The sequence below is a fragment of the Vipera berus genome, assembly GCF_964194415.1.
Source record: "Vipera berus genome assembly, chromosome: 2".
Classification (NCBI taxonomy): Eukaryota; Metazoa; Chordata; class Lepidosauria; order Squamata; family Viperidae; genus Vipera; species Vipera berus.
This window is the reverse complement of record NC_138203.1, coordinates 262,954,542-262,982,448: the sequence shown is the minus strand read 5'-3', so window position 1 is coordinate 262,982,448 and position 27,907 is coordinate 262,954,542. Positions and strand designations below refer to the sequence as shown.

At 43.6% G+C, this 27,907-nt stretch overlaps 1 protein-coding gene across 2 annotated transcripts in view; it reads left to right on the top strand.

Annotated features, from left to right (window-relative positions):
- Positions 1-27,907, top strand: part of LOC308663789 (laminin subunit beta-1-like) — an 88,087-nt gene that overhangs the window by 37,938 nt on the left and 22,242 nt on the right. For both annotated transcript variants that reach the window (XM_081320482.1, XM_081320483.1), the window contains 15 exons: positions 84-236; positions 1,426-1,584; positions 4,036-4,157; positions 6,531-6,651; positions 8,011-8,203; positions 9,092-9,235; positions 11,311-11,542; positions 12,516-12,679; positions 14,210-14,434; positions 15,843-16,057; positions 16,728-16,824; positions 18,855-19,233; positions 23,343-23,527; positions 23,629-23,870; positions 25,263-25,466. In XM_081320482.1, the coding sequence (XP_081176608.1) occupies positions 84-236; positions 1,426-1,584; positions 4,036-4,157; positions 6,531-6,651; positions 8,011-8,203; positions 9,092-9,235; positions 11,311-11,542; positions 12,516-12,679; positions 14,210-14,434; positions 15,843-16,057; positions 16,728-16,824; positions 18,855-19,233; positions 23,343-23,527; positions 23,629-23,870; positions 25,263-25,466 (2,835 nt within the window). The remainder of the gene's footprint in view (positions 1-83; positions 237-1,425; positions 1,585-4,035; positions 4,158-6,530; positions 6,652-8,010; positions 8,204-9,091; positions 9,236-11,310; positions 11,543-12,515; positions 12,680-14,209; positions 14,435-15,842; positions 16,058-16,727; positions 16,825-18,854; positions 19,234-23,342; positions 23,528-23,628; positions 23,871-25,262; positions 25,467-27,907) is intronic.

The window sequence follows — 27,907 nt, the reverse complement described above, 5'->3', positions numbered from 1 at the left end:
TTCTCCAGCACCACAGTTCAAAGGCTTCAAGACACAGTTGCCCCTAACAATTACACTGAGATTTGTTTTCCTTCTGGTGACAGGGTGCCTTGCGGCCCGAATCGCCTGTGGATTGTGTGGAATACTACAACGGAGTCCAGAATGGGCGCAGAGTGAGGCTGAGGCGCCAGCACAGCACAATAAGACTCTTGCAGCAGCGTGGGGCGCTCTCCCGAGCCCGGCAGCTTCAACAAAAGGTGACTGTGGGAGAATGTCTATGGAGAAGTGATGCTGCACGAGACCGAGGAAGAGAAAGCTGTGGATGGGATGGCCCAGACCTCCCTGAGATATTAGTATTGCTGCCCCAGAAGACTCAACTTCCAAAGGGGAAAAGAAAGAATAAGATGTGACCATCTTTGCCAGTTCACATTCAGCAAAGCAGGACCGGCAGCTGAATTTCACTTTGATCTCAGTGAAGGGACATTGTCTTGCACAGCACATGAAGTCCTAACTTAGGGGAATTTGTAGAGGAAGGAAGGAAGGAAGGAAGGAAGGAAGGAAGGAAGGAAGGAAGGAAGGAAGGAAGGAAGGAAGGAAGGAAGGAAGGAAGGAAGGAAGGGAGGGAGGGAGGGAGGGAGGGAGGGAGGGAGGAAGGAAGGAAGGAAAAGAAAGAGAAAGAAGAAAGAAAGAAAGAAAGAAAGAAAGAAAGAAAGAAAGAAAGAAAGAAAGAAAGAGAAAGAAAGAAAGAAAGAAAGAAAGAAAGAAAGAAAGAAAGAAAGAAAGAAAGAAAGAAAGAAAGAAAGAAAGAAAGAAAGAAAGAAGAGAAAGGAAGGAAGGAAGGAAGGGAAAAGAAAGAGAAAAAGGAAAGAAAAGAAAGAGAAAGAAAGAAAGAAAAGGAAGGAAGGAAGGAAGAGAAAGGAAAGAAGGAAAAGAAAGAGGAAGGAAGGAAGGAAGGAAGAAAGAGAAAGAAAGAAAGAAAGAAAAGAAAGAAAGAAAGAAAGAAAGAAAGAAAGAAAGAAAGAAAGAAAGAAAGAAAGAAAGAAAGAAAGAAAGAAAGAAAGAAGGAAGGAAGGAAGGAAGGAAGGAAGGAAGGAAGGAAGGAAGGAAGGAAGGAAGGAAGGAAAGATTTGAGAGAGGGGAGGGGATGCCTGGAAATTTTTGAGCTTTGGATTCTGTTAAGCCAAAAGGTAGAAGAATAAAACTTAAATCCACTGTGCTTCTCCGTAGTGATTTAAACACATCTTGAGCTTTGTAAGAAAGGCCTGTGTGGTTTTGCTGGAAGAATAGTTCAGTGGTATAGCAGGGAAGGCTTCCTGAACAGGCTGTTTCCACTTGCCATTCAAGTTGCTGAAAACACACCCAAGGAAGTGCCAGAAGGGTGGGAGTGAGAATCACTGGAAAGACTACGGTACTACGTCTTTGCTGATGTTGCATTTTTATCTACAGCCTGATGTGGAAGTTGTCGAGCGTGAGCACACCGGCCACATGATCACATGGACAGGCCCAGGCTTCGCCCGTGTGCGTGATGGGGCTGGACTATCCTTCCACATTGACAACATTCCTTACCCGATGGAATATGACATCTTGTTCCGCTACGAGCCTGAGGTGGGTAGAAATTGTAAGAGGGAAGACAGGTGGGATTTTGACGGGCAAACTCCTGGCCTTATCTTCAGCACGTGCCCAGGAGCAAGAATGATTCATTGGACTAAGTAGCAAATCATTTTAGAGGAAATTTTTAAAAATTCATTGTTCTAATACAATTGCTTTGATTATCTATACTTGTGCTTTCCGTAAATACATATTGGTGGGTCATTAATAAGTCAAAGTGCTAAGATTAAGAAGTGGATCTGCAGAAGCATCTTCTCAACTTAGCTCTTGTATCCTTAACCACAGATCTACATCGTGTTATTAATGGAAGATGGTAAAAGAAGAAGGAAAATAAGTTAATTTAGTGACAGGCACAAGCAACCAGAACCGCTTATGAATTCGCAGCAGCTTTATTGTTAGTCACCCAATGTTACAAGAATCCCACCAGATTGACTATATTGTCTTGGGAATGGTCAGATAAGGTTTCAGGGATTCTGGGGAAGGTCAGGCCTGTGCAGTGCTTTTTTTGTAAAAGAAAAAGGTGCCGGAACTCACACATGTCATACAACCCGCCTTGCCTTTGCTACAAGGTTCCATCCAAAAAAGGTGCCGGAACTCCGTTCTGAGCGTTTTATGAGAAAAAAAGCCCTGGGCCTGTGCAACTTTCTACAGGGCAATGACTCTAAGCTAAGCCCTCTCTTAATACCTCCCTCCAGTCAAGCTGGAGATTCCACCACCAGAAGGGATCTGCTATAATTTTTGAGCCTGGAATATTGCAATATGATATCTATATGAACTGCTCCAAGGAGGAGAGCAGCTCTCACTCCATACATGTATACATTTGTAATTATACAAGTCTGTCCCTTGTTATTATTAAAGTCCACATCTGTAAGACCAACCAAGACCTTCAGCTTTGCCGATACTGTAGTTTTCTTAACAAGATCTCGTAAGTGTTCTGCCCTTGCCTCCTTTCTAGGGCTGAGAGAAAGTGACTGGGCCAAGATCACTCACAGTCTCCTGGTTTCTAGCCTGGCACCTTAAACACAACATCAAACTGGCTCTGATTACGGTTATGCTGGCAGTGACAATACTGAATTCATAGAAAACCAGAGTGCTGAACCTATTACATTATTATGCTGGGGCAAAGGAGACCCAGATTCAAGTCCATGTTAGCTTTTGCAACTCGCTGTATGTAACTGGTATGTGAGAAAGACTTGAGAAATGCTGTGAATGCCAAGGGAATGGTCAGATAAGAAAAGGCATAGCCCACAGCTGCATAATGGGCAAAGAAAGAAGCCCAGAAGGGACCCTACCTAGCTTTTCAGGCTGTATAGGTGGGGAATTTGCACTCGGAGACTTGCACATTTCTGTCATATAGCCTTACAATAAAGTAGAATTAGCCCATCTGGTTGTGTTTCCTATCTTGTCTACTTGGGAAGGCTGATATCGCATGACTTTGGGCCAGTCACTTTTTTTTTCAGCAAAATCTGTTTCACGGGTTGATTGTGATGAGGACAGTGCGAGACCACCTGCTGCCATTGTCAACCTCCCACCGCCCGGTTTGCTCCCACAGGGTCGGCCTACTCAGAGTTCCGTCGGTTAAGCAATGCCGGCTGGTGACCCCCAGGGGGAGAGCCCTCTCTGTGGGCGTGCTGACCCTCTGGAATGAGTTGCCTCCGGAGCTGGGGATGGCCCCCGACCTTCGGTCCTTTTGCCGTGACCTGAAGACATGGATGTTTCAACAATCGGGCCTGGACTGACTATGGTTTTAAATTTGGTTTTATGGGGTTAAATTACTATGTATTGAACATATCTACTGTTTAATTCTTTTTAATTTTTTTTATTTTCATGTTCTTTTTTAGTTTGTATTGTTGTGAGCCGCCCTGAGTCCTTAGGGAGAAGGGCGGCATATAAATATAATCAATCAATCAGTGTGGTGTATGATTCCACATGCACCACCAAGATCTCCTTTAGAGAAAGGCTATGGTACCGTAATAATAAAAGTTTGGTCAGGTTTGAGCGGTCTCTAAACCGAGGCTATCTTTTTCTCTGGATTTAATTGAGTGATTACTGAGTTGTTGTCTAATATATGAGCCTTATGAACCCTTTTAGAGTCAGAAAGAGTTATGACGTTTGGTGCAATGGTTAAGGTGCTGGCCCGGAAACCAGGAGAATGTGAGTTCTCGTCCTACCATTGGCATGAAAGCCTGCTGGGTGACTTTGGACCACTCACTCTTTCTCAGCCCAACCCACTTCCCAGGATTGTTATTGTGGGGGAAATAGGAGGAAGGAGCACTATGTATGTTTTGCCACTTTGAATTACTTATAAAGTAACAAAGGTGGGACAAAAATCTATTATATACTGTAAATAGAGCTCTCAAGAATGGATCTCCCTTCTGTGTGAGAATTTAAGATGGCATTGTTTATTTTGGGTTTTTTTTCTTTAAACCTGTGGTGTCTCCTCTTCAGTCCACAGAAGATTGGGAAGCTGTTGTCAGTGTCAGCTCGCAGGCCCTACCAGTGAGTCCACGTTGTGGCAATGTGCTGCCCTCTGAGCAAGTGTATCAAGGGAGCTTGCCCCACACCTCCAGGTGAGAAGAGATGGGAGCTGGTGGTCCATTTTTGTGGACACCGAGACCTCAAACAAGAATGTTGTTATTTAATTCCCTTCCAAATTGTTTCCTCCGGGGAGAGGTTTGGCCCAGAGGCTGCTACTGTTCGTTTTCACTGGTAGGTCTCCCATCACTAATGACTGTTTAGGATGCACCTTACAAAATGAAAAAGAGCTGGGGGCTAAATTCTGCATTTTTCAGAGTTCTTTGATTCTCGAGAGTAGAATATGCTGTTCAGCAGATGAACATCTGGAGAGAGGCTCAAAGTGTTAGGATGGAGCTGTGATCTGCTAAGCTTGTAAGCCGCCCTGAGTCTTCGGAGAAGGGCGGGATATAAATGGAATTAAAATAAATAAATAAATAATAAATCATGCACCCAACACTTGGTCTCTTTTTATGTGTATCACAGGTTAAAAAGTGCTGGGGCATTGGTCACGTGGATGCAGCTGCCATCTTTAACTTTTCAACATTTCATTACCAAACTAAATAACGTTATCAGTGCTTAGATACAAAATACAAAAGCAAAATACAAAAAAAAAATCCACAGCAAAGTGCTAAAAGTTTCTGGAAAATGGTATTTATTCATTTTTGATAAGGCAACGTGCAGTACTCTGACTTTCTATCCTTAAGGGATGTTTAACTGGTAAGAAAAAGATGGAGGAAAGCGTGGAAAAAAGAAAGAAGGATTCAAAATGGAAAATAATGGCACCTGGTATCTCTTCTCTGAATGAGGTAGATAAGTTGCCACATAATGACTTAAGTTAACAAGTCTCTTTACCCATGTTCCAATTGTAATATTGTAAGGTTGAAACTTGTGTTTTAGCACAATTGACTTTTCTTTGGTGCTGGATTGACTGACTTTTTCCTATAATTACAAAAAGCTCCTGTGTTCTATGTGGTTAGAAAATTATTGATATTTTGGATTGGCTAAAGGCCTACGTGTGTGCCGGTAGAATTTGAACACTTCCTCATCACTTCCATTATTTCTTTCTAAAATACTTACTTACTTGATTTTTTTTTTGGAGACTGCTGCTATCTATTTTTTTTAAAAAAAGAAAATGTTGTTAGAATATGACTTATGCCTCTACATACAAATTCCATTGCGCATGAATTTAGCTTCTATATTTGTGAGAGATTCTGATCAATTCATGGATTTCCTTTTTTTCAGGTTTTCCAATCTTTTTCTATTTCTCTCCTTTAACATCTTTTCGCTTTATAGATTCCCCCCCCCACTCTCTCCCCCTCCTCAACTTACACAGACATATTCACATGAGACAGATAGAAAACACAGTGCTAGGCTGCGTTAACAGAGAGATAGAATTAAGATCACGTGAAGTATTAATACCACTTTACAATGCCTTGGTAAGGCCACACTTGGAATACTCCATCCAGTTTTGGTCACCATGATGTAAAAAAGATGTTGAGACTCTAGAAAGAGTACAGAGAAGAGCAACCAAGATGATTGGGGGACTGGAGGCTAAAACATATAGGGAACGGTTGCTGGAATTGGATATGTGTAGTTTAACAAAGAGAAGGGTGAGGGGTGACATGATAGCGGTGTTCCAATGTCTCAGGGGCTGCCATAAAGAAGAGGGAGTCAAGCTATTCTCCAAAGCGCCAGAAGGCAGGACAAGAAGCAACGGATGGAAGCTAATCAAGGAGAGAAGCAACTTAGAACTAAGGAGAAACTTCCTGACAGTTAGAACAATTAACCAGTGGAACAACCTGCCTCCAGAAGTGGTGAATGCTCCAACACTGGAAGTTTTTAAGAAGAGACTGGACAGCCATTTGTCCAAAATGGTATAGGGTTTCCTGCTTGAGCAGGGGGTTGGACTAGATGACCTCCAAGGTCCCTTCCAACTTCATTATTATTATTATTATTATTATTATTATTATTATTATTATTATTATTATTATTATTATTATTATTTATTATTATTATTATTATTATTATTATTATTATTATTATTATTGTTATTGTTAAACTTTTATTCATAAAACATGAAACTCAGTCAACTGAACACTCAAATTGACTGGCACTAATAGTTGACATGGGTTGCTGCCAGCATCCTAGGTATCAGCCAGGTATCTCCTTAAAATGTAAGATGTTCCGAGTAGCGCAGTTTTTTGTAGCTTTGCTGGAGTTATTACAGGAACCAATAATAATAAATAATAATAATTATTAAAATCAGGAAAAAGAAGGATCTGATCTTTTTTTTTTAGAAAGCTATTTAAAACATTCTCTTGTTTCTCTCACCTTGGACATTTTTTAGGAAAGTTTCAGGTGTGAGGTACTGGTGAGAATAAATTTATATTATACTATTTTATTGCCTAATGAAACCTATATTACAGATACTTGCTCCTGCCAAGGCCCTTCTGCTTTGAGCCCAAAAACCATTACAAGATCGTCGTGCGGTTCCAACGAGCAGGCGTGGCCCAGCGCCATCCTGCGGCTTTCATCCTTGTAGACTCGGTGAGAACTCCTTTCTCTTAAGGGCACCCCAGGTCTCCCCCGTGGCCCAGGCCCATTTTCCCTTAATGTCCCTTAAGGATATTTGTCCTGTTTCGCTCTCCCCTACACTTTAATGTACAGGTAGTCCTTGATTTATGGCCACAGTTGGCAGCAGAACCTCTGTTGCTAGCCAAGGCAGTTGTTAAATGAGTCATGCCTAATTTGACAACCTGTTTTGAGCAAATCGCTGTAGTTGTTAAGTACCTCGCGCAATTGTTACGCGCATCCATTTTCCCCTATTGATTTTGCTTGTTGGAAACCAGCAGGGAAGGTCACAAATAGCCATCAGATGAGCCCAGGATACTGAAACTGTCCTAAATATATCCTGGTTGCCAAGGGCCTGAATTTTGATCACGTGGCCAGGGGGATGCTGAGAGGGTCATAAGTGCAAGGACCAATTGTAAGTTTTTTTTAGTGCTATTGTAACTTCAAACAAACAAACAAACGGTTGTAGGTCAAGAACTACCTATATTTTGATGATTACTTTTTTATTTCTTTCGTGTGTTTTTTGTCAGCTAGCTGAGCATTTTGTGAATGGAAAGATTAGGTGAGAGGTAAATGAGGTAGATAGATAGATTTGGCGGGGGGGGGGAGAGAGAGAGATTTGACTTAGTGCTTTTTTAACAGGATCCAGTCTGGGTCAGTCACCGGGACCGGAGGTTTCCTCTTCCCAGCTTTTAGACTCATGGTGGAACCCATCCTCAGGGAACTTCTATCTCACCAGAATGTGTCTCCCAGTGACCGATCCAGACTGGATCCTGCAACGTTATCCTGGGACACATATATTCGCCTTCATTAGTGTTTCCCCCACCCCCCCCTCTGAGCTGTGTGGTGGCCTAGGGGTGGAGCTCTCGCTTCACAGTCAGGAGGCTATGAGTTCAATCCTAGATAGTGGCAGATATGACATGTGTTTAAATATTAGTAGCTTGGGTTGGTAGGTAGGGCTGTAGGTTTGATCTCCGAGCTTGGCGATTTGGCTGCAAATGTTTTATCTCCATTCAAAGCGCACTGAAGATGTTCCTCTCCCCACCCCCCCACCCCAAATGGAGACAAAACGTTTGCAGCCAAATCGCCAAGCTCAGAGTTCAAACCTACAGCCCAGCAGCAGATATTTCTCTCTTCTGGGCGCAAAGAGAAAATATTTGCCATGAGCTCCACATAGACGTCAGGAAAGGCTCTGGCCAGTAAATTCTCAACTCCATTCGGTCTCACACACACACACACACCACTCCACCCCGATGCAAGGGATTACAGGATCATTAAAAGAAAAAAATATATGGTTTTTTTCCCTCTAAGATTCTTCCTCCCTTTATCCCACAGCTGGTTCTTTTACCCCACGTGACAGAACTACCTGGTTTCCATGGTAACGATCCAGCTTCTGTGGAGCGCCGGGAGGCCCTGGAACATTACACATGCCTGGAATTATTTCGCATGGCCACCATGCCTGACCTTCCTGAGACTTGTGCCCACCTGCTCTGCAGCATTTCTGCCCTGATCCACGATGGGGCTCTGCGTAAGTGAAAAGATGTCCCCCAGGCAGGAAAGGGCCAATGTGTCATTTCTCAAAGGGTGCTGAATTCCAGGAACCCAAGCTTGTATGGACTGATGATGGGAACTCAGCAGCTTTGATATTCTTGAATCTGATGTTGTAATGCTAAGGGCAAGGATATTGCCCAGTCTCTGAAAATTAAATGGGGACAAACTCCTACAATCAGCAAGTCTTGGTCTGAATGCTGGAAGTTTCCTCAGGCTGAGCTATAATCTGTACATAAGAAGACATTATGAGAGAAGTATAAGAAAGGGAATTTTGCTATGAATGATTGTTTTGCAATCAAAAAACATTATTTCCAGACCTGTGGCTGAAATGCCCAAAATATTATTCTACAATCATCAGGGCTAGAAACTTTTAATCTTTTCAAGATAACAAAGCAAAGGCTGAGAATATCAAGAATGCAGAGCAGTTGCCTTATTACTGTTGAAAACCACATCTTCATTCCTTCTATTATTTTATTATCTCCAAAAGCTTTTTGGGGTTCTGCTGCATAATCTATGCATAACATAAGCAGGCATGTCCCTAACGCTTCTTGCCTCTGAGTCAGCTCTACAGTAGGGGTCTTCAAACTTGGCCTTTTTATGATTTATGGACTTCAACTCCCAGAATTCCTCAGCTAGCGTGCCTGGCTGAGGAATTCTGGCAGTTGAAGTCCACAAGTCATAAAAGGGCCAAGTTTGAAGACCCCTGCTCTAGAGGGACGAGTTTTTATTCGGTGTGCCAGCGAGGCATTCTCTCACATCCTTCATCTTGTGAGCCAAAAACCCAAAGTCTAACTTGAACGCAGAATGCCTTTTGTGTTCCACCTATAACCCTAATTTTTGCACTGCTGTTCTTTTCCCTTCTAAGCCTGCCAATGTGACCTCCAGGGTTCCACCAGCAGTGTCTGCCACAAACTGGGAGGACAGTGCCAGTGTAAGCCCAATGTTATGGGTCGGCAGTGTGACCGGTGTGTCCCAGGCACTTACGGATTTGGACCTTATGGCTGCAGCTGTGAGTAGCTAAGGCTGGACCTGCCTTGTTTTCATCTTTTTCCAAAGTGTATGCTTGGCCACAGTCTCACAGGAAACACACAGGCACAGTAACAACCAGCATTTTAGACAGAGAAGGATAAAACAGCTGGTTGAAAACAGGGTACTCATTGTTTATACTGTGGCACAAAAGATGCTAGTATTGATATGGATGAGAGAGAGAGAGAGAAAGGATAGATAGATAGATAGATAGATAGATAGATAGATAGAGAGAGAGAGAGAGAGAGAGAGAGAGAAAGGATGGATGGATAGATAGATGATAGATAGATAGATAGATAGATAGATAGATAGATAGATAGATAGATAGATAGATGAGAGATAAAGATGATAATTATATACAATATAAACTAATAAAACTATATTATTGTTTTATAATTATATAGTCTGATACCTAATGTTTTACACGGTCATACAAAACTAAATTTGCTGCAGAAAAAAGGCTCTAAAAAGTATAATGATATATTAAGCTACTTTTTAAAAAAAAACCACAAAAGTTGGGGAAACAAAAGCCGTAGTCAACTAAAACAAAACAAAATAACAAAGGAGAATACTTAAATACCCAATATATCTCTCTTCAGCTCTTTCTCTCTATATTTAAAAACAGAAAGAAAAGGAAAGGAAAAAAGGAAAGGAACGAGAGAGGGAGGGAGGGACTAAGATTCCATGACTATCTTCGGTTTTTTCCAAGCTGTGATTCAGTTTAACCTGAATCTAGGCCATATGGGATTATATTATCTAGTGCAGACATGTCAAACACAAGGCCCGGGGGCCGGATGCGGCCCGCGAAGTGGTTTTATGTGGCCTGCGAAGCCATCCTGGAAACAGTGAGGGAACGGCCCCCACTGCCTTGGCCCTGGCCCAGAGACCCTCCTTCTGCCAGAGACCCTCAGATCTGTCCCACTCCTGCCCAGGCCCCCATAGGCACCCTTGATGCGAATGATGTAGAGCTGGCCACGCCCACCCAGTAGGCCATATGCACTCTAGCCACGAACACCAGTAGGCCACGCCCACCCAGGCCACACCCACCTGGCCCCTTGAGGGCAACCGCAATGCTGATGCGGCCCTCAATGAAATTGAGTTTGACACCCCTGATCTAGTGAGTCTTTCCTCTTCAACCATACAACAGTAATCCAAAGGCTGCAATGAAAATTTTTATGAAGCCAGCATTTAGAGTTCGAGATACAGAAAAAAGATCTCTGAAAAGAGAACAGAGTAGTAAACCACTTCTCTGTTGTGATCAGGAAAACCACCTGTTATTTGCATAATAGCTCATTACAGGTAGTCCTCGACTTTCAGACATTCAGGTAGTGACCAAAGTTACAACGGCACTGAAGAAAGTAACTTACGGATGTTGTTCATACTTATGACCGTTGCAGCATCCCCATGGTCACATGATCAAAACTCAGATGCTTGACAACTGGCTCATATTTATAGAGGGTTCCCAGGGACACCTGGTCACCTTTTCTGACCACCTGACAAGCAGAGGCAATGGGGCAGCCAGACTTACTTTACAACCGTGTTACTAACAAGATCCGTGGTGGCGCAGTGGTTAGAAGGCAGTACTGCAGGCTACTTCTGCTGACTGCCAGCTGCCAGCAGTTTGGTGGTTCGAGTCTCCCCAGCTCAAGGTTGACTCAGCCTTCCATCCTGCCGAGGTCAGTAAAATGAGGACACAGATTGCTGGGCGGAATATGCTGACTCTGTAAAACCGCTTAGAGTGGGCTGTAAAGCACTGTGAAGCGGTATATAAGTCTAAGTGCTAGGGCTATTAACGACTGTAGCCATTCATTTAACAACTGTGGTAAGAAAAATGGGGCAAAACTCACTTAGCAACTGTCTCGCATAGAAACAGAAATTTTGGGCTCAGTTGTGGTCGTAAGTTGAGGACTACATGTAATGATGTCCATCCTGGCAATGCCATTCTCCTTCAGTGGACACCCTCGAACAAGGATGAGCCATCCTGATTTCGCCACAAGAACGAAGTCTCCATGGTTTTTTTTTGATTCCTGAGCTCTACTATGACTCTTGTTTTCACAGCCTGTGCTTGTTCCGCTGAGGGTTCGGTCTCCAAAATCTGTGACCCAGTAAGTGGGCAATGCCGATGCCAGCAGGGTATTGTGGGACGCCAGTGTGATCAGTGTCCACCAGACCAGTGGGGCTTCCCTCACTGCCGTCCTTGTCACTGTAACGGGCACGCAGAGAAATGTGATTCACACACCGGAGCCTGTCAACAATGCCGAGATTATACAGAAGGCCGCCATTGTGAAAGGTGGGTATAGCAGACCAAGGGAAAGTTAGAGTAAGCCCCCCCCTTCACTAAGCCATGTTGTGCTGAGAACTTACGGTAAGTATTTTCAACGAATAAAATGTTTTGAGAGCTGTATCTATGTATGCTGGTCAGGATAACGATCAAAGATACAAGTGGGCATTCTTCCCCCATCTTGTTCTCAGCCTCAGAGCTATCTAGAAGAGCCTTTCATTTATTTTTCCCCTAAGAATGTCATTATTTTTACTCCGTAGATGCCTATCTTCAGGGAAAGAGTTGAGCTGAGCTTGCAGAGTTAATTTAGGAAGAACCAGCGTGACATCTGTGAGCCAGCTAGAGTCTATAAAGAGATGATACATAAATTGCGTAACTAAATAAACAATTGATGCCATAGGATGTTTAGCAGAAAGTAGGTTATCTGTGACTTTCAGGGGAAAACTGTTAAGAAGTAATATGTCGGAGGGCGCTGCAGAGTGCAAAATTAACTTGTAGAGTCATAGAAATTAGGAATTAAAAGTCAAGTAATTAGGCCATCCAGGGCTGGAATCCAGTAAATAATGTCCATCAAGTATCTATAGAGCATCTGTCTCACACCTTTAGTGGTTGAGTGTCTACCATTATTCTAGGGAAGACAGCTCTTCTTCATCAGGAAATTCCTTGTATTATTCAGTCCAAATTTCAGTCCATCTCACCGGCCCTTTTCTTGTCCTTGATTTTCAAAAGAGGCTCAAAAGTTTTTTTGATATAGGTAAACCGTTATCACACGACCCATGAGTATTTCTATTTTGTAAAACCTTCTTCTTCTTCAATGGACATCATAATGCTGTTAGTGCTCCACTGAACCTGTTGCAGCAGGTTTGATATAATATCGATATAACTGCCCATTCTTGACAATACTAATTGTGAAAAATAACCTTGAAAAGGTCATGAAAATTTCAGATGCCCGTCATTGCTTGGACTTTTGCTTTATTTGCAGGTGTCTCGATGGATACTATGGAGACCCAATCCTGGGATCAGGGCAACAGTGTCGGCCATGTCCTTGTCCTGGATATCCAGGATCACGGCACTATCATGGCATTTCGTGCCAGGCTGACAGAGGAACAAACCAGATAGTTTGCTTGTGTGCTCCTGGCTATACAGGTGAGGTATACAGGAAGATCTCACTTAACGACCAGTTGCTTAGGGACCATTCAGAGTTAAGGCAGTCCTCCACAGAGCTACTAACAACCCGATTTTGAAGTTCCAACAGCTGCCCCCCCACATCATGCAATCACATTTAATAATTGGCTTGTGTTTTTTGACCATTTGTGATGTCCCACAGTCACATGAATCTGATTTTCTTCTGAGGTTTTTTTTTGCTTTCTTTGGCATTTATTTCTGGTTTCTGGCAAAAAAGAATGCCCATTCGAAAACAGGGGTTTGTTTAACAAGTATGGCGCTCGCTTAACAATTATTGCAAACGGGGTCCTAAATGTTGTGATTCCTTGCCAGCCAGTGGATCTGGCAGCTGAGTCTGAGGAATCAGAGGAGGAGGAGGGGCCTGGAGTGACATTAAGAGTCAGAGGAAGGCTCTGAGGAGCTCCAAGACCTACAGTCGGACGAGGAGCCTGGCCCCTCTACTTGCGCTCAGGCTGAGACACAACTGTGCTGGAAGCCTGAGTTGGACAGTGATGAAGAACAGCTGGGACAAATCCTGGATGCACGAAAGGACATACAAGGGAAGCAAGTAGGACAGAGGAATGCAATGGGGTGGCTCCAAAGGCAAAGGAGAAGGCATTAGGAAGCCACACCTTGGCTGAATTATAAAAGGGAAGGTGTGGGAGGTGTTGGTTGCCAAAGGCAACCGTTCGTGTTGAGGATCGAGTTTCTGTGAACTGTGTTTGTTTGCCTTGGACCTTGACTCAGTCCTGTGAGAATAAAAGGGGTTGGTTTTTTCTTGCGGTTCCTGCCTGTTTCTTGGAAGAGGGGTTTCTCCTTGTGAGGATAACAAGGACTCATGTAGGCTGGGACAGAACAATAAAATCAGGTGCAGTGACAAAGCGACCTGCCTAAGAACTACCATGACTTATATCTGTAATTACAGGCTCGATTATGGTTTGTAAGTCGAGGGCTGCCTGTATCCTGGGACAAGGAAGGTGTACGATTACTGCAATAATTTAAGTTTCAGAATTCTGTGATGCTCCACCCTTTGCAAGCCCACCTTCTCTAGCATCCCTTTGAAGCCCTTTCAGACCCTTGCCGCAGTTATGCTAAGTGGACCCGTCCAACATGTGACTCACCAAAAGAATACAGTCAGCAGATACTTGAGACCACCTATGTCTTTTGGAGGTCAAGGCAGGGAGCAGAAATCCATGGGGTCCCTGGAGAGGTTTCATCTGTATGATTGTGCAGTCTTAAGATGTTCAAGATTTTCACTTCATTTATTTTCTGCTAACAATTTTCCCTCCCTTCCCGGCATATACAGTACACACTCAACTGGGGCAGTGAATTTGATTATTAGTAAAATATTTTCCCTGACTTTGGTTACCAGAATTCATATGAATCCAAATTTCCTCAACCAACTTCAACTCAATCCCTTTGCCAAAGTTCTCAGAAATTCAGCAGTATTGACTGATTGCGAAGTAGCAGAGGGAGAGATTTTTTTTTAATAACTTGCTCTTTTTCTGACAGGGCCACGGTGTGATCGCTGTTCCCCCGGCTATTTTGGTACCCCTGGGCAGGAAGGTGGTGCCTGCCGCCCTTGTCAGTGCAACAATAACATTGATCCCAGTGACCCTGAGGCCTGTGACCCGCATACTGGCCAGTGTCTACATTGCCTTTACAACACTGATGGACCCCACTGTGCCGAATGTCAGCCTGGCTACTACGGCAATGCCTTTCAACGGAGCTGCCGACGTGAGTGAGATGATTTGACCCAGCTTGCAATCCTGGGGAGAAATTTACTGCTGGAGAATGAGAAAGGACTTTTGGGTGGTCTCCTTGAAGCTCTGAGATCGCGATCAGACTTTTTATTTCATTTCATTTCATTTCTCTCTTTCCTTTTTTTTTTCCTCAGGGCGGTGCATGGGGGAATTATTTCATCTTTTCAGCAGCAATCTGATGTAGTAGATTGGGTTGAACGCAGTGGTGGGATTCAGCCAGTTCGCACCAGTTCGGTAGAACCGGTAGCTAATTTTTCTATTGCCCGGGTCCAGAATGGACTTCCGGAAATGGCATCTACGCAGAGAACCGGTTGTTCACCTATTTGAATCCCACCACTGGTTGAACATAGAATCATAGGGCTGGAAGGAACCTTGCAGGTACTCAAGTCCACTCCCCTGCTCAACCCAGGAGATCTTATACGATCTCAGTCTAATAGTTACTTAATCTATTTTTGAATTTAGGTTAAAAAAAATCACATTTCTGTCCAACATTTCAGTTCTCGTTCCATGTCAGTAATTCTGTGAACAATCATTGGGACTGGAAACCACTTATATTGGTATTAGCCTTGTTTACCATACAGCTTCTATATCAGAGAATGTCTTATCCACTTTAAATCAATTTGCCTTGTTGGCCCCTTGTCCCTATGTTTATTGGCATCCCAGCTTTCTCTTAATTTCACCCAGCATTTTGTGTTTTGAACTATTTTTACTTGGATTCTGTGAAAAAGAAATAAGCTGGTTTGGGCTCCTTGTCTCTGCTCCGAATTTAACAGGCATGGAATTAATTCCATCTCCCACCAACCACAGGAGATTCCAGTGCTTTCCCACCCCTTCAAACAGCCTTCCTTTCCTCCAAAACCACAAATACAGACTGTGCATTTGTCCATCTGAATTAGTGTATGTATATTTGCCTGGTCATCTTATAAAACATTCCTCCTGAACAGCTAATAGGTTAATCCAGAGAAGCCTCAAAAAATCATCTAGGCCAGGATGTAAATGGATGTGTATATTAACCCAAAAATCTTGGCAGAGCTGCATGCTAGCAAAATGGTGTTTGAGGGCTTTTCCCAAACTGGATTCAGGGGGTAAAAAAAAGAGTCTTCCCTAAAAAAAGACTTCAGTGAAAGATTCCCCCGTGGTTCTTACAACTGCACCTGAAACAAAATCAAGATATTTTAATGCATTCCTTCTGGAATTCTTAAATGCTAAACATTCTGCAGTATCATGAATTGGATCCCACAGGAGGGCGAAACGGAAATTTTTGTTTGTAGATTCCAAAAAAAAATAAAAAATATTCTTGATAGGAAAAGCTGTGAGCCAGGCAGGCAGGCAGGCCGGCAGGATGTTGCTTTACTGACGCTAATCCTTACTCTTTCTCCCAGGCTGCACTTGTAATGAACAGGGCACTTTGCCCACCCACTGCTCTGAAGGCATCTGCCATTGCGATCCAACTACAGGCCATTGCCCCTGCCGTGCCAACGTGGTGGAAAAGAATTGCGACAGATGTGCCCAGAATTTCTGGGGTTTTGGCAGCGACCTGGGCTGCCAGCCGTGTAACTGCGATCCAACCCATTCCTTACGTTCAGACTGCAACATGGTAAGGGACTAAGACTTTGGAAAGTTAAACCCAAGTGAGAGGTGCTCAAACAGGTCTGGTGACTTTGGGTTTGCTGCTGTTCTGTACCAGCCTACTACCGGCCTTGCAGAAAGGCAACCCCTGTACAAACGGTAGAGACTGGAAAACAACTGAGGCTGGAAGGCGTCTGCCAAGTTTAATTCACAAGCAAAACAACAGAACAAGAAACAAAACACCGGAACTGTGATCCTCAAACGGAGCGGTTGCTTTCAGCAACCAGCCCTTCCCCAAACACTCCTTTTATTAGAGTTCAGGGCGTGGCCTCCCTGTGCCTCCTTCCGAGGAGTCCCACAGCCTTTCTCTGCTTGTTCCTGCTTGACTGCCTCCTGCGTCGGGCGTCCTTGAACAGGGCCAGCTGTGGGTCATCATCATCCGCACTGTCGGGCTCGCGCAGCTGAGAAGAGGGCCCTGGCTGGGGGCTCTGCGAAGCCTCCAAGCCATCATCAGCAAGTTCGTCTTCAACACCCTCCTCCTCCCCCTCGTCTGAGTCATCCGAGACATCCGAGCCGGCTGCCGGACCCACAGGCTGGCCCTGAATCACAACAGCTGCTATTTCACTGCCCTCTTTCTAAATTGTTTCCCCTCCCCCTCCCCCCTTTTTTTCTCTTTCTTTCTTTCTTTCTTTACGCAGTTTACAGGCCAGTGCCATTGCCAGCCAGGTTTTGGAGGTCGTGTCTGTTCTCATTGCCAAGAAAATCATTGGGGCGACCCAGAAGAGCAGTGCTTAGGTAAATATGAGTATCCTAATGTAATCAGGCACTTTCTACCAACACATACAATGTGCACACAGAACAGCATATTGAAAACCCTATGAGATTAAAGAGTCGGATGGATGGGTTAGTTGTTCTTCATGGGAATAACTTATTCCTCAGAATAAGTCCGTAAACTAGCTTTCCCTGATCTGGTATATTAGATCTGCCGTCATTCTTATTAGAATCAAAACTCTTAGATTCTAATCAAAGCTAGAAAATGGAAATATCTCATAAAAATGAAAATGTGAAATATCTCATACAATTGTAAGCTTGTAATGAGGTATCGGAATATATATTAGTTTTATGATATTTCAAGTTGCTTGTTTATGCCCCCTTGTTTTTGTATCCGTGCCTGATTTTCTTTATTGTTACTTATTTCTGTTAAATTAAACGTCAGGTTTAAATGTTGCATTCACGATTAAAAAAAAGGAAAAAAAAGAATTGAAGCTGTAAATTTGGGAAGATGCCAAATTGGTATCTTCCTCTATGAAACCTATTCTGTAATATAGTAGTTGACCTAAAAGGTAAAAAATAATAAATAAATAAAATAATAATAATAATAATAATAATAATAATAATAATAATAATAATAATAATAATAATAAAAATAATAATAATAATAATAATAATACCAATCAGATCAGAACCAAAGGGAGCTTTAGGACTGTGATTAGTACAGAACCTCCATTCTGATTAGTAGTAGTAGCAGTTATAATAATGAGTAAAAGTGATGCCTATTTGTTTGTTTATTTTAACCATCTACTGCTCTCCATGCTTCTTTGAATTGTCGGATGCTTACCTTTGTATCAGATCTGAACACAATCCAGATATACCAATTAAGAGAGAAGGGGTTTAGATTTTAGATTTAGATTTTATTAGATTTATATACCGCCCTTTCCCGAAGGACTCAGGGCGGTTTACAGGGCATTTTAAAATCACATCAATATAAAATACAAAGTTAAAAGAGAATTAAAAGATTAAATTATCCCTGAAAATAAAACCCCAGTTAAAATTCTCAGCCTGGGTCAGAGAGCTCAAAGAGCCAAGTCTTCAGGTCCCGGCGGAATGAGCGTAGGTCAGGGGCAGTCAGGGTTCCTCAGAATATATAAAAAAACCAAAAATAACACAGACCAAGCCCTGTTCTCCAAATCTATTTAGGTTTCTGCCCAGAGCAGAGATCACTCCCCCTACATTTCTTTTTTAATGACGAATTTTTTTACTCATGATAAATTCAAGGGACTTTGTCCTGTTTTTCCTCACTGAACTAATCTCTTCTCCTTTGCAGAAGGCTCACTGATTAATATTTCCTGTCAAAAAGGACACGATCGTACCCATCAGTGGTGACATTTTTAATAACTGGTATAGAAGTATTCCTTAATTTATGACCACAGTCGAGACCAAAATTTCTGTTGCTAAGCAAGGTGGTTGTGAAATGAGCCATGCTCCGTTTTACAGCCTTCTTTGCCACGGTTGATAAATCAAATCACTGCAGTTATTGGGGTGAATCATGTGGTCGTTTAGCAAAGCTGATTTCCCCCCCAACTGGCTTAGCTTCTCTGGAAGCCAGCTAGGAAGGACGCAAATAAAATGAATAAATGTTGATTGCCACACACCAGAATTTTGACTGCGTGACTGTGGAGTTGCTGCAGTGGTTATAAGTATGAGGAGGTGCCGTAAGTCATTTTTTCAGCATCGTTGTAACTGCAAACAGTCACTAAATGAATGGTTGTAAGTTGAGGTTTACCTATAACTCTGTGCAAAGGGGGACAGTGCCTTATTTTAACAGCTCCGTACCCCTTCCCCCTCTGTACAAATTGTGATGGGCCTCATCCTGTCAGCCCTGTTGATCAGAGAGAAATTGGAAAAGTTGGTATACCTTTGCAGGTGAACTAAAGGGTCTCCGTGCGTTGACATCTTCTCTGCTTATGTCTGTTTGTTGGTTCATAATCTTTATTATTAGCTTATTTACTTTTCTTGGATGTGACCTCCGCCTTTGCTCTCCGCAGCTTGTAAATGCGACCCGATCGGTTCAGAGAGCCCGCAGTGTGACCGCCTCACTGGACATTGTTTATGCCGGAGTGGCTTTACGGGGAGAAACTGTAACCAGTGCCGACGTGGCTTCCAGAAGAACTTTCCCCACTGTACCCCCTGCCATACGTGCTTTGGCCAGTGGGACCTGGTGCTGAATCAGCTCAATGAGCAGCTGCAAAGGCTTCAGGATAGAGTACGGGCCCTGAAGGAAGGTGGCCCCATACCCGAAGCCAGCAACAGCCGCCTACGCAGCCTGGAGAGCAGCTTGGCTTGGGTGGAACAGCTTCTGATGGATGGAAAGAGTTTGAGTGGTTCGATGCTGCAGCAGCTCAACAACCTCTTAACAGATACAAGGTATGCCAATAGAGATATGGGCTCTTCTTCTTCTTCTTCTTCTTCTTCTTCTTCTTCTTCTTCTTCTTCTTCTTCTTCTTCTTCTTCTTCTTCTTCTTCTTCTTCTTCTTCTTCTCCTCCTCCTCCTCCTCCTCCTCCTCCTCCTCCTCCTCTTCCTCTTCCATTGGTTTTCTTCCCCAGCCATATTTGATGAGATAATTGAAACCATGATGATGCATATACATGATCTTACACTGTACAGGTAGCTCCTCAAGTTACAACACAACAGCCACAACAGGCTGCCACAAAGAAGAGGGAGTCAAGCTATTCTCCAAGGCGCCCGAAGGCAGGACAAGAAGCAATGGATGGAAAGTAACCAAAGAGAAAAAGCAATGTAGAACTAAGGAGAAACTTCCTGACAGTTAGAACAATTAACCAGTGGAACAACCTGCCTCTAGAAGCTGTGAATGCTCCAACACTGGAAGTTTTTAAGAGGAGACTGGACAGCCATTTGCCTGATATGGTATAGGGTTTCCTGCTTGAGCAGGGGGTTGGACTAGATGACCTCCAAGGTCCCTTCCAACTTATTATTATTATTATTATTATTATCATCATCATCATCATCTGAGGAAAGTAAGGCTTAGGATCATCTTAATGAAATCTCTGTACAACTGCTTCACCCAGACTTCTAGGCAAAAAAAAAATCATGATAGGTAAAGGACTAAAAATGCCAGATTCACTTAATGACCACAGCTGATTCATTTAATGACCATGACATTGTTGTTGTTGTTAGCTGCGAAGTCGTGTCCGACCCATCGCGACACCATAGACAACGTTCCTCCAGGCCTTCCTGTCCTCTACCATCTTCTGGAGTCCATTGAGGCTCACACCTACTGCTTCAGTGACTCCATCTAGCCACCTCATTCTCTGTCGTCCCCTTCTTCTATTCCCCTCAATCTTTCCCAGCATTAGGCTCTTCTCCAGTGAGTCCTTCTTTCTCATTAGGTGGCCAAAGTATTTGAGTTTCAACTTCAAGATCTGGCCTTCTAAAGAGCAGTCAGGGTTGATCTCCTCTAGGACTGACCGGTTTGATCTCCTTGCAGTCCAAGGGACTCGCAGGAGTCTTCTCCAGCACCACAATTCAAAGGCCTCAATTCATTGGCGCTCAGCCTTTTTTATGGTCCAACTTTCACTGCCATGCATTGAAACTGGGAAGACCATAGCCTTGACTATACGCACTTTTGTTGACAGGGTGATGTCTCTGCTCTTTAGTGTGCTGTCTAGATTTGCCATGGCTTTCCTCCCGAGGAGCAAGCGTCTTTTAATTTCTTGGTTACAGTCCCCATCTGCAGTGATCTTGGAGCCCAGGAAAATAAAATGCCACTACTTCCATTTCTTCCCCATCTATTTGCCAGGAATTGAGAGGGCCGGATGCCATGACATAAAAACTATCCATATGGTGTTCCAAGAACAACGTGCACCTGAACATCGGCAAGACGAAAGAGTTGGTGCTAGACTTCCGGAGGAAAAAAGAGGAACCTGCCTCACTTTACATCGGGGGGGGGCTGTGTGGAGAGAGTTTCCTCCTTTAAATTTCTGGGAATCTACCTCTGTGAAGATCTTACCTGGAAAGTTAATACAACCCAGGTGGCCAGAAAGACCCAACAGAGACTCCACTTCCTCAGGGTCTTGCAGAAGAACAGGGTAAAACAACGGCTAATGACCCTCTTTTACCAGTCTACTATAGAGAGCATCCTCTCGCACTGTATTGTGGCTTGGTATGCTGGCCTGTCAGCCGCGGATAGGAAAGTATTACAGAGGGTGGTGAGCACAGCACAAGACATCGTGGGCTGTCCCCTGATACCACTGGATGACATCGCCAGGGCCCGCTGTCTTGGAAGAGTGAGGAAAATTCTCAGGGACGACTCACACCCTGGTCGGTATCTCTTTACTCTCCTACCATCGGGTAGGAGATATAGGAGTATAGCCAGCTGTACCAACAGGCTGAAGAACAGCTTCTGTCCATGGGCTGTCAGGCTCTTGAACGGGACATAATTTTATAATTTTATGTGTGACTGACTTGCGAGGCCGGTGTGTTGTGCAATTAGCTCACATGGTGTAATAAGATGGAGGGTTTGTTGTCACTGTGAGTTGTGGGGGGGAGCACGAAGGGAGGCTCAGCCAATCTCAATGTATACATGGTTGTACTTTGACAATAAAGGTTCATTCAAAGTTTGTTCTGAGCTGGAGAGGCCTTCCAGGCTCAAATTGGCCCACCAAAAGTGACATCCACGCACTTCCGGTGGGCCGTTCTGGGCCTGGGAGGCCTCCCCAGCTCAGAGCAGACTTCTGGAAGTGGCGTCCATGCAGAGAACAGGTTGTTCAGGTATTTGAATCCCACCACTGTCTCCACCCCTTGCTGCAAGTCCCCTCTCCTATTCATGATTGTATCATTTACATGTAGCTAATTTTCACTAATTTGGTTTTGTTTGATTATCTTAAAATACAGCTTTCCTTATTTTTCTTTTTCAAATCTTGCTGAATTTAATTTTGAAATTTTTAATGCAGAAGAGTATCTCCCATAAGGGGAATACTGACCACTGAGTTATTTTGCCTCTGCATCTCATTTACACACAGTCCTTGACTTAGAACTATTCAAAGTTACAACGGCACTGAAAAAGTCACTGTTTTTCATAGTTACGACCGTTGCCGCATCCCCATGGTTATGTGATTAAAATTCAGATGCTTGGCAACTGGTGTGTATTTATGATGGGTACATGAGCTATTTATGATAGCTGTGTATTTATGATAGCTACATGAGCTATTACCCCCCGTAGATAGGGCGCGCAACTTGGGGGTCCTTCTAGATTCACAGCTCTCTTTAGAAGAGCATATCGGAGCTGTGACTAGGGGGGCCTTTGCCCAGGTTCGCCTGGTGCGCCTGGTGCGCCAGTTGTGACCCTATCTAGACCGGGATGCCTTGCGTACAGTCACTCATGCGCTCGTGACTTCTCGTCTAGACTACTGTAATGCTCTCTACATGGGGCTGCCCTTGAAGTCCACTCGGAGGCTCCAACTGGTGCAGAATGCAGCCGCGCGAGTTGTGCTGGGGGTTTCCCGATACTCCCATGCTACACCTTTGCTCCGCGAGCTGCATTGGCTGCCGGTTGCCCTCCGGGTGAGATTCAAGGTGTTAGTAATGACTTACAAAGCCCTACATGGCATGGGTCCGGATTACCTACGGCAACACCTGCGGCCGGCGTCAACTTCCCTCCGTCCAGTGCGCTCCCACAGAGAGGGCCTCCTCAGGGTGCCTCCGATCAAAGAATGTCGATTGGTGGCCCCCAGGGGGAGAGCGTTCTCTGTGGGCGCGCCAGACCTATGGAACCGCTTGCCGGTTGAGCTCCGGACGGCCCCCGACCTTCGCTCCTTCCGGCGCGATCTAAAAACGTATCTATTTGAGCAGTCTGACCTGGTCTGATGGGTTAGGGTTGGGGTTTTAAATACGTTTTAATTATTGTTTTAACCTTGGGCATTTATTTAATCGTTTTTAACTTTTGTATCCTGTTTTGTATTTATTGCCCTGTACACCGCCCTGAGTCCTTCGGGAGAAGGGCGGTATAAAAATATAATTAATAAATAAATGTGATCAATTTTTGCAACCTCTCGACAAGCAAAGTCAACGGGGAAGCCGGATTTAGTTAACAATCGTGTTACTAACTTAAGAGCTGCAATGATTCCCTTAACATCTGTGGCAAGGAAGATGGTAAAATGAGGCGAAACTCAGTTAAGAACTGTCTCGCTTAGCAACTGAAATTTTGGGCTCAGTTATGGTTGTAGGTCAAAGACTATCTGTATATCCTACCTTTATGGCAAGGAACATCTTGGCCAAAAAGCATATGGCGGAGAGGGACCTGAACCCTTATATCAGGGGTTCCCAACTGGGGGTGCGAGACGATATTCCAGGGGGTGCGAAAACTTGGGTTTAGAAGTTTCAAAATTATAGTGTATATGCATAATTCATTTTGAACTTTTGTAAGGGGTGTGAGAATATATCAGAAGCGTTCTAGAGGGGCGGGGTATAGAAAAATTTGGGAACCACTGGCTTATATGTTACCCTCCTTCTCTAGGGCAGACATGGATAAGCTATGGGACTACCTGCAAGATACAGACTCATGCCTGGATAGCACTGAATGGAAAGTGACAGAGCAGAGGGGCCACCTCAATGTATTGAATGAAGAAGTAGACGAACTGAACCAAACAGTCAACTTCCTTAGAAGTCAGCTGGGGAAGATAGTAAATGCCAGCTTCAGTGGTAAGGAATGTAGTTGCCATGTTACATAAAAGGAGCATCCACACGTCATGTTCAAAGAAAAGTCCCTTTCTTGATAGCCCCTGTTTTTCCTGTGCTGGCAGAGTCTTTCCGTAGCATCGTGGAGTACTTCCAGCAGTCAGAACAGGCCTTGAGGCAGGCCAACGCCTCCGTTCGAGGGCGTCAAAGTCCCGTGGTCCAAGCCAAACATACCCGGCAGGTCACAGTCGAGCTGTTGAGACAAAGAGGAGAGGCTTTTCGCAAGAGGGCAGCTACTCGCCAAAGGACTCTGACTAACATCCAACGAAAAGTCGATGCCCTCCACCTGAACAGGATCAACCAGAAAGTAAGTTCCGAAGGAGGGAAGGAATAGCAATGGGAGAAACAGAGAGAAGTTTGCTGGAGATGGAAATGGTAGCCCTGACCAAACTGCCTTATGGTTAGACCACAGATGGACCAATGTGCCAATCCCGGTTCTGCAAGCTTGTCAGTTCTGAGAAGTTGTTTCCCCCCACACACACACCAGTTCCTGATTTTTGCAAATCAGCCAGATTTACTAGGTTGAATTGGAGAACTTTTCTGTAAGAATGGTCATTAAAACGTGTATGGTTTTGGTATATATGTCTCTAAACAGGCACATTTTCTTTGCAATGGTGTCTAATATACACAATTTTTTAAAAAATATTTCCTGTCAGGCCCCCAAAACCAAGAACATGTGGAGATGCTTCTGAGTAGTTTCCTTTATTATTCTTCACCTATAGACAGAATCTTGCCAGACTAAAGCAACTATTTACATAACTATATATACATATTGTAATGTATTGGGCCTGTTTTACTTGAACTGTACCACGTGTCTTTGAATGCTGTTTGAGATTGCTTAATCAGGGAGTTGGGTAAAGGTCGCTGGCTCCTCAGACAAGCAGTCTCCAGGACCACCATTGGTTGGCTCTACGGTGGCAATAGGCTCCTTCAAACCTATTGGCCGCCGCCTAGTGGCCAGCAGTATAAATAGCTCCGTAGAAGCCTTGGTTACTAGTTCAGTTCCTGTTATTCAATAAAGCATGTTCCTGCCTGAACTCTCTCGCCTCGTCTCCTGCTTGCTGCAAAAAACCCAGTACACAACACATATAACTATAAATTATACTCCTGGAGCTAGTTTTAACTCTCTTCCTGCTGAGCAAATTTTCCAAGCTCTGCTCCCCTTTGCCCTCTGGAAAGCAGCCCTCCCCTCCTGGGAATCGATATTACATTCCACCACATTCCGTAATGTAATACTGTGTTTCCCTGAAAATAAATTATATTAATTTTTGCTCCAAAAGACGCATTAGGGCTTATTTTCCAGTTAGGGCTTATATTCAGGGAAATATGGTACTAAATGTGTCTGTCTGGCTTAACTGGGGCTTATTTTTGGGATGTCGCTTATATTACGATGTCCTGAAAAATCATGCTAGGACTTATTTTCCAGTTGGGTCTTATTTTGGGGGAAGCACAGTAAATGTTTATATATGGCAATTTGTATTTTGCTGAGATTTTACCCTAATGTATTATTTTTTAATAGGAATTATATTGGCAAAATTTGGAAAAATGCAAATTGCAGTCCAATGCAAATTGAATTTATTTTCCTTTCCTGCTCTGTGCTCCTGAATCCAGTATTTTCATTCCTGGTCTATTGATGAGGTTAACAGCTCATCAGAGATCTGTTTTCACTGGATAATCTTTGTTTGTGGTGTTTTTCTAGATCTGCGGCGGTTCTGGAGAAGAGGTCTGTGAAAAAGCTCCTTGTGGAGGAGCTTCCTGTAAGGACAGTTCTGGTCAAAGGCACTGTGGAGGTCCTCGTTGTACTGGAGCTCTTCCTGTGTCCATCAAGGCCCTCCATTCTGCCCAGAACCTTTCACAGCAGCTGGAGACCACAGCAGGTCAGCTGATCACCATTGTTAACAAGGTACAATTGAATAGAAGCATACTGCTGTTAAATTGGACATCATGTTTCTTAGTTGATTAAAGCATGTATATATGTATGTATTAAGGGTTTTGCAAGGTGTAAAGAACCAGGATGACACACAGGGAGCTGATCAGAATGGTGTGCTTATTGCTACTTGCCTAATTGATAGGAATCTTACTGTCATGGTTCTGACAGACGAAGACGAATAAAGCAGAACTCCGAGGCTTGCAAATTCCTCAACGAACATGTTTATTAGTAGTTACAAAGTATCGGTACGTCAAAAGTGAAACCAAGTCTGGAGCTACACGTAACAATTCCCCAATACAAAGTTTAAAAATCCCACCCCTAAAACTATGCAAGCAACTACGTTCCCCAATACATCTTTTCTGCGGGCTTTTTATGCAACGCCCAGCCTGCAGTCTCGGGAACAGCCGATGACCTTGGTTCCCATGGGAGAAAAGATTATTTTGACTAGCAAAGCACCTGGACAACTCCCCCTCCCTCCGTTCTGCGTGACAACCGAAAATGAGTAGGAAAAATGGCTGCAGCTCTAATCATTTGTAGAGTTGACACTTACCAGACTAATTTATTAATTTTTTTTATTAAATTTGTTTGCCACCTGTGTCACCATGAGGTGATTCGGCATTCACTATAGAAACTACTAGAGCAGGGATTTTCAACCTTTTCACCCACTGTACCACTTTTAGGATATGGCAACATCCGAGTACCACCAGTCACCTAGCAAGGTGTCAAAAACTCGATGACCAAAAAAAGGAAAAAAGTGATGAAGTACAGGTAATCCTCGACTTACAACAGTTCACTTAGTGACCGTTCAAAGTTACAATGGCACTGAAAAAAGTGCCCCCCCAAGCCACAGCCAAGCAAGACACCTGCCTGCTTATCCAGCGGCATTCTTCCTCCTGTCCGAGATTTTCATTGTTGTGAGCATTTCTATTGAGGATTGGCAGAGGGGGTGAGGTGTGGGGGGGTGTTTGGTTTTTATTCCTCCCCCGCTGGGTGGTTACAGCAGGTATTGGTCACTTCACATGACCCTGGGACACTGTGACTGTCATAAATATGAATCAGTTGCCAAGCATCTGAATGTAAATCACAAGACCCTGGAGATGCTGCAACATTCCAGCTGATTGGCACTTCTTCTGGGCTCAGGAGTGCCAGGATCAGTGCTGAGCTCCAGCTGGAGACTGGCGCTGATCCTGGCGCTTCCGCTGAGCCCTGACAGCCCTGCAGCTCCAGCCGTCTCTCGCTCAGGCTTGTGCGATGCTGCCACCGGTTCAGCTCATTCTCCTCCACCGCTACCACTTTTCTAGGATGGTCGCGTACCACCTGCCAGGTGCCCATGTACCACAGGTGGTACCCATACCACTGGTTGAAAAGCTCTGTACTAGAGAAGCAATGCAAGGTTTAGGGAGGGCCTGCTTTCCACAGCTTTCTCCCCATTAGATGATTCAAGGCTAGCCAGCCTTTTCACTCTTCCCCTGGACTTGGCTCCAGATTCTACCACATTTTTTACACCAGATCAATTAAAAAAATATCTAAGTGACTTATAAAAAACAATACACAGTATCTATGCCTTTAAATGGTACTTTTTTGCAGAAGATATTAAGCCTTAATTTGGTAAGTATTCTGATTATTGTGTTAGCAGCCCATTCACACATGCTGCCTAATGATTTTAACTCCTCCTGTCCCCAGGAATGCCTTAAACAAAAGTCTCCCTTCAGCCACCTTCAATTCCTGGTGTCTTTGTGACACACCTAGGTAGGGTAGAGTTCTTGGCAGCCAAGTGAAAATGGTTTGCCGTTCGTCTCCTTCTGGAATATTGTTTTCAGCTTCACAGTCTAGAGTCTGTAGCCCTGAGTTGTCCTGATGGTTTCCCATTCAAAATTATAACCAGGCCAGCCCTGCTTAGCTTTTCATGAGATAAGCCAAGGTTATCGCCTCAGTGGGAAAACAGTAAATCTCCAGAGACTGCTTGCCATTTTTCGGTCTTTAGAGACTAAATCTGAAGCAACATCACAAAAAAAAAATCTTTTTTGACAGAAATGCTCCTATCACTAAGCATCAGATTTTATTTGGTGGCTATTTCATCTTTCTCTCTTTATCACTTTTTTTCTCTAGTTTAAAAAAAAGAAGAAGAAATAGAAAAAAGATAGAAAGGCTACAAATGCACGATTTGTAAACTTTCATGTATTAGTGTGAGAGTTTGATAAAAAATGAGATATAGGATGAAGAGATGGTTGAAATATTAGAGAAGGTGCTGAGATTGAAAATGCTTGTGCAGCACGTCTTAATGAAAGTAATGTCTGTATTTCTTTTTATTGCTGCTTATCTGCTTTTTTATATATAGATTTTTCCCTTTCCCCCTTTTTTCTCTTTTTTGCACTATTTTTTTCTTTTTTTACATTTTCCTTAACTTTTATTAG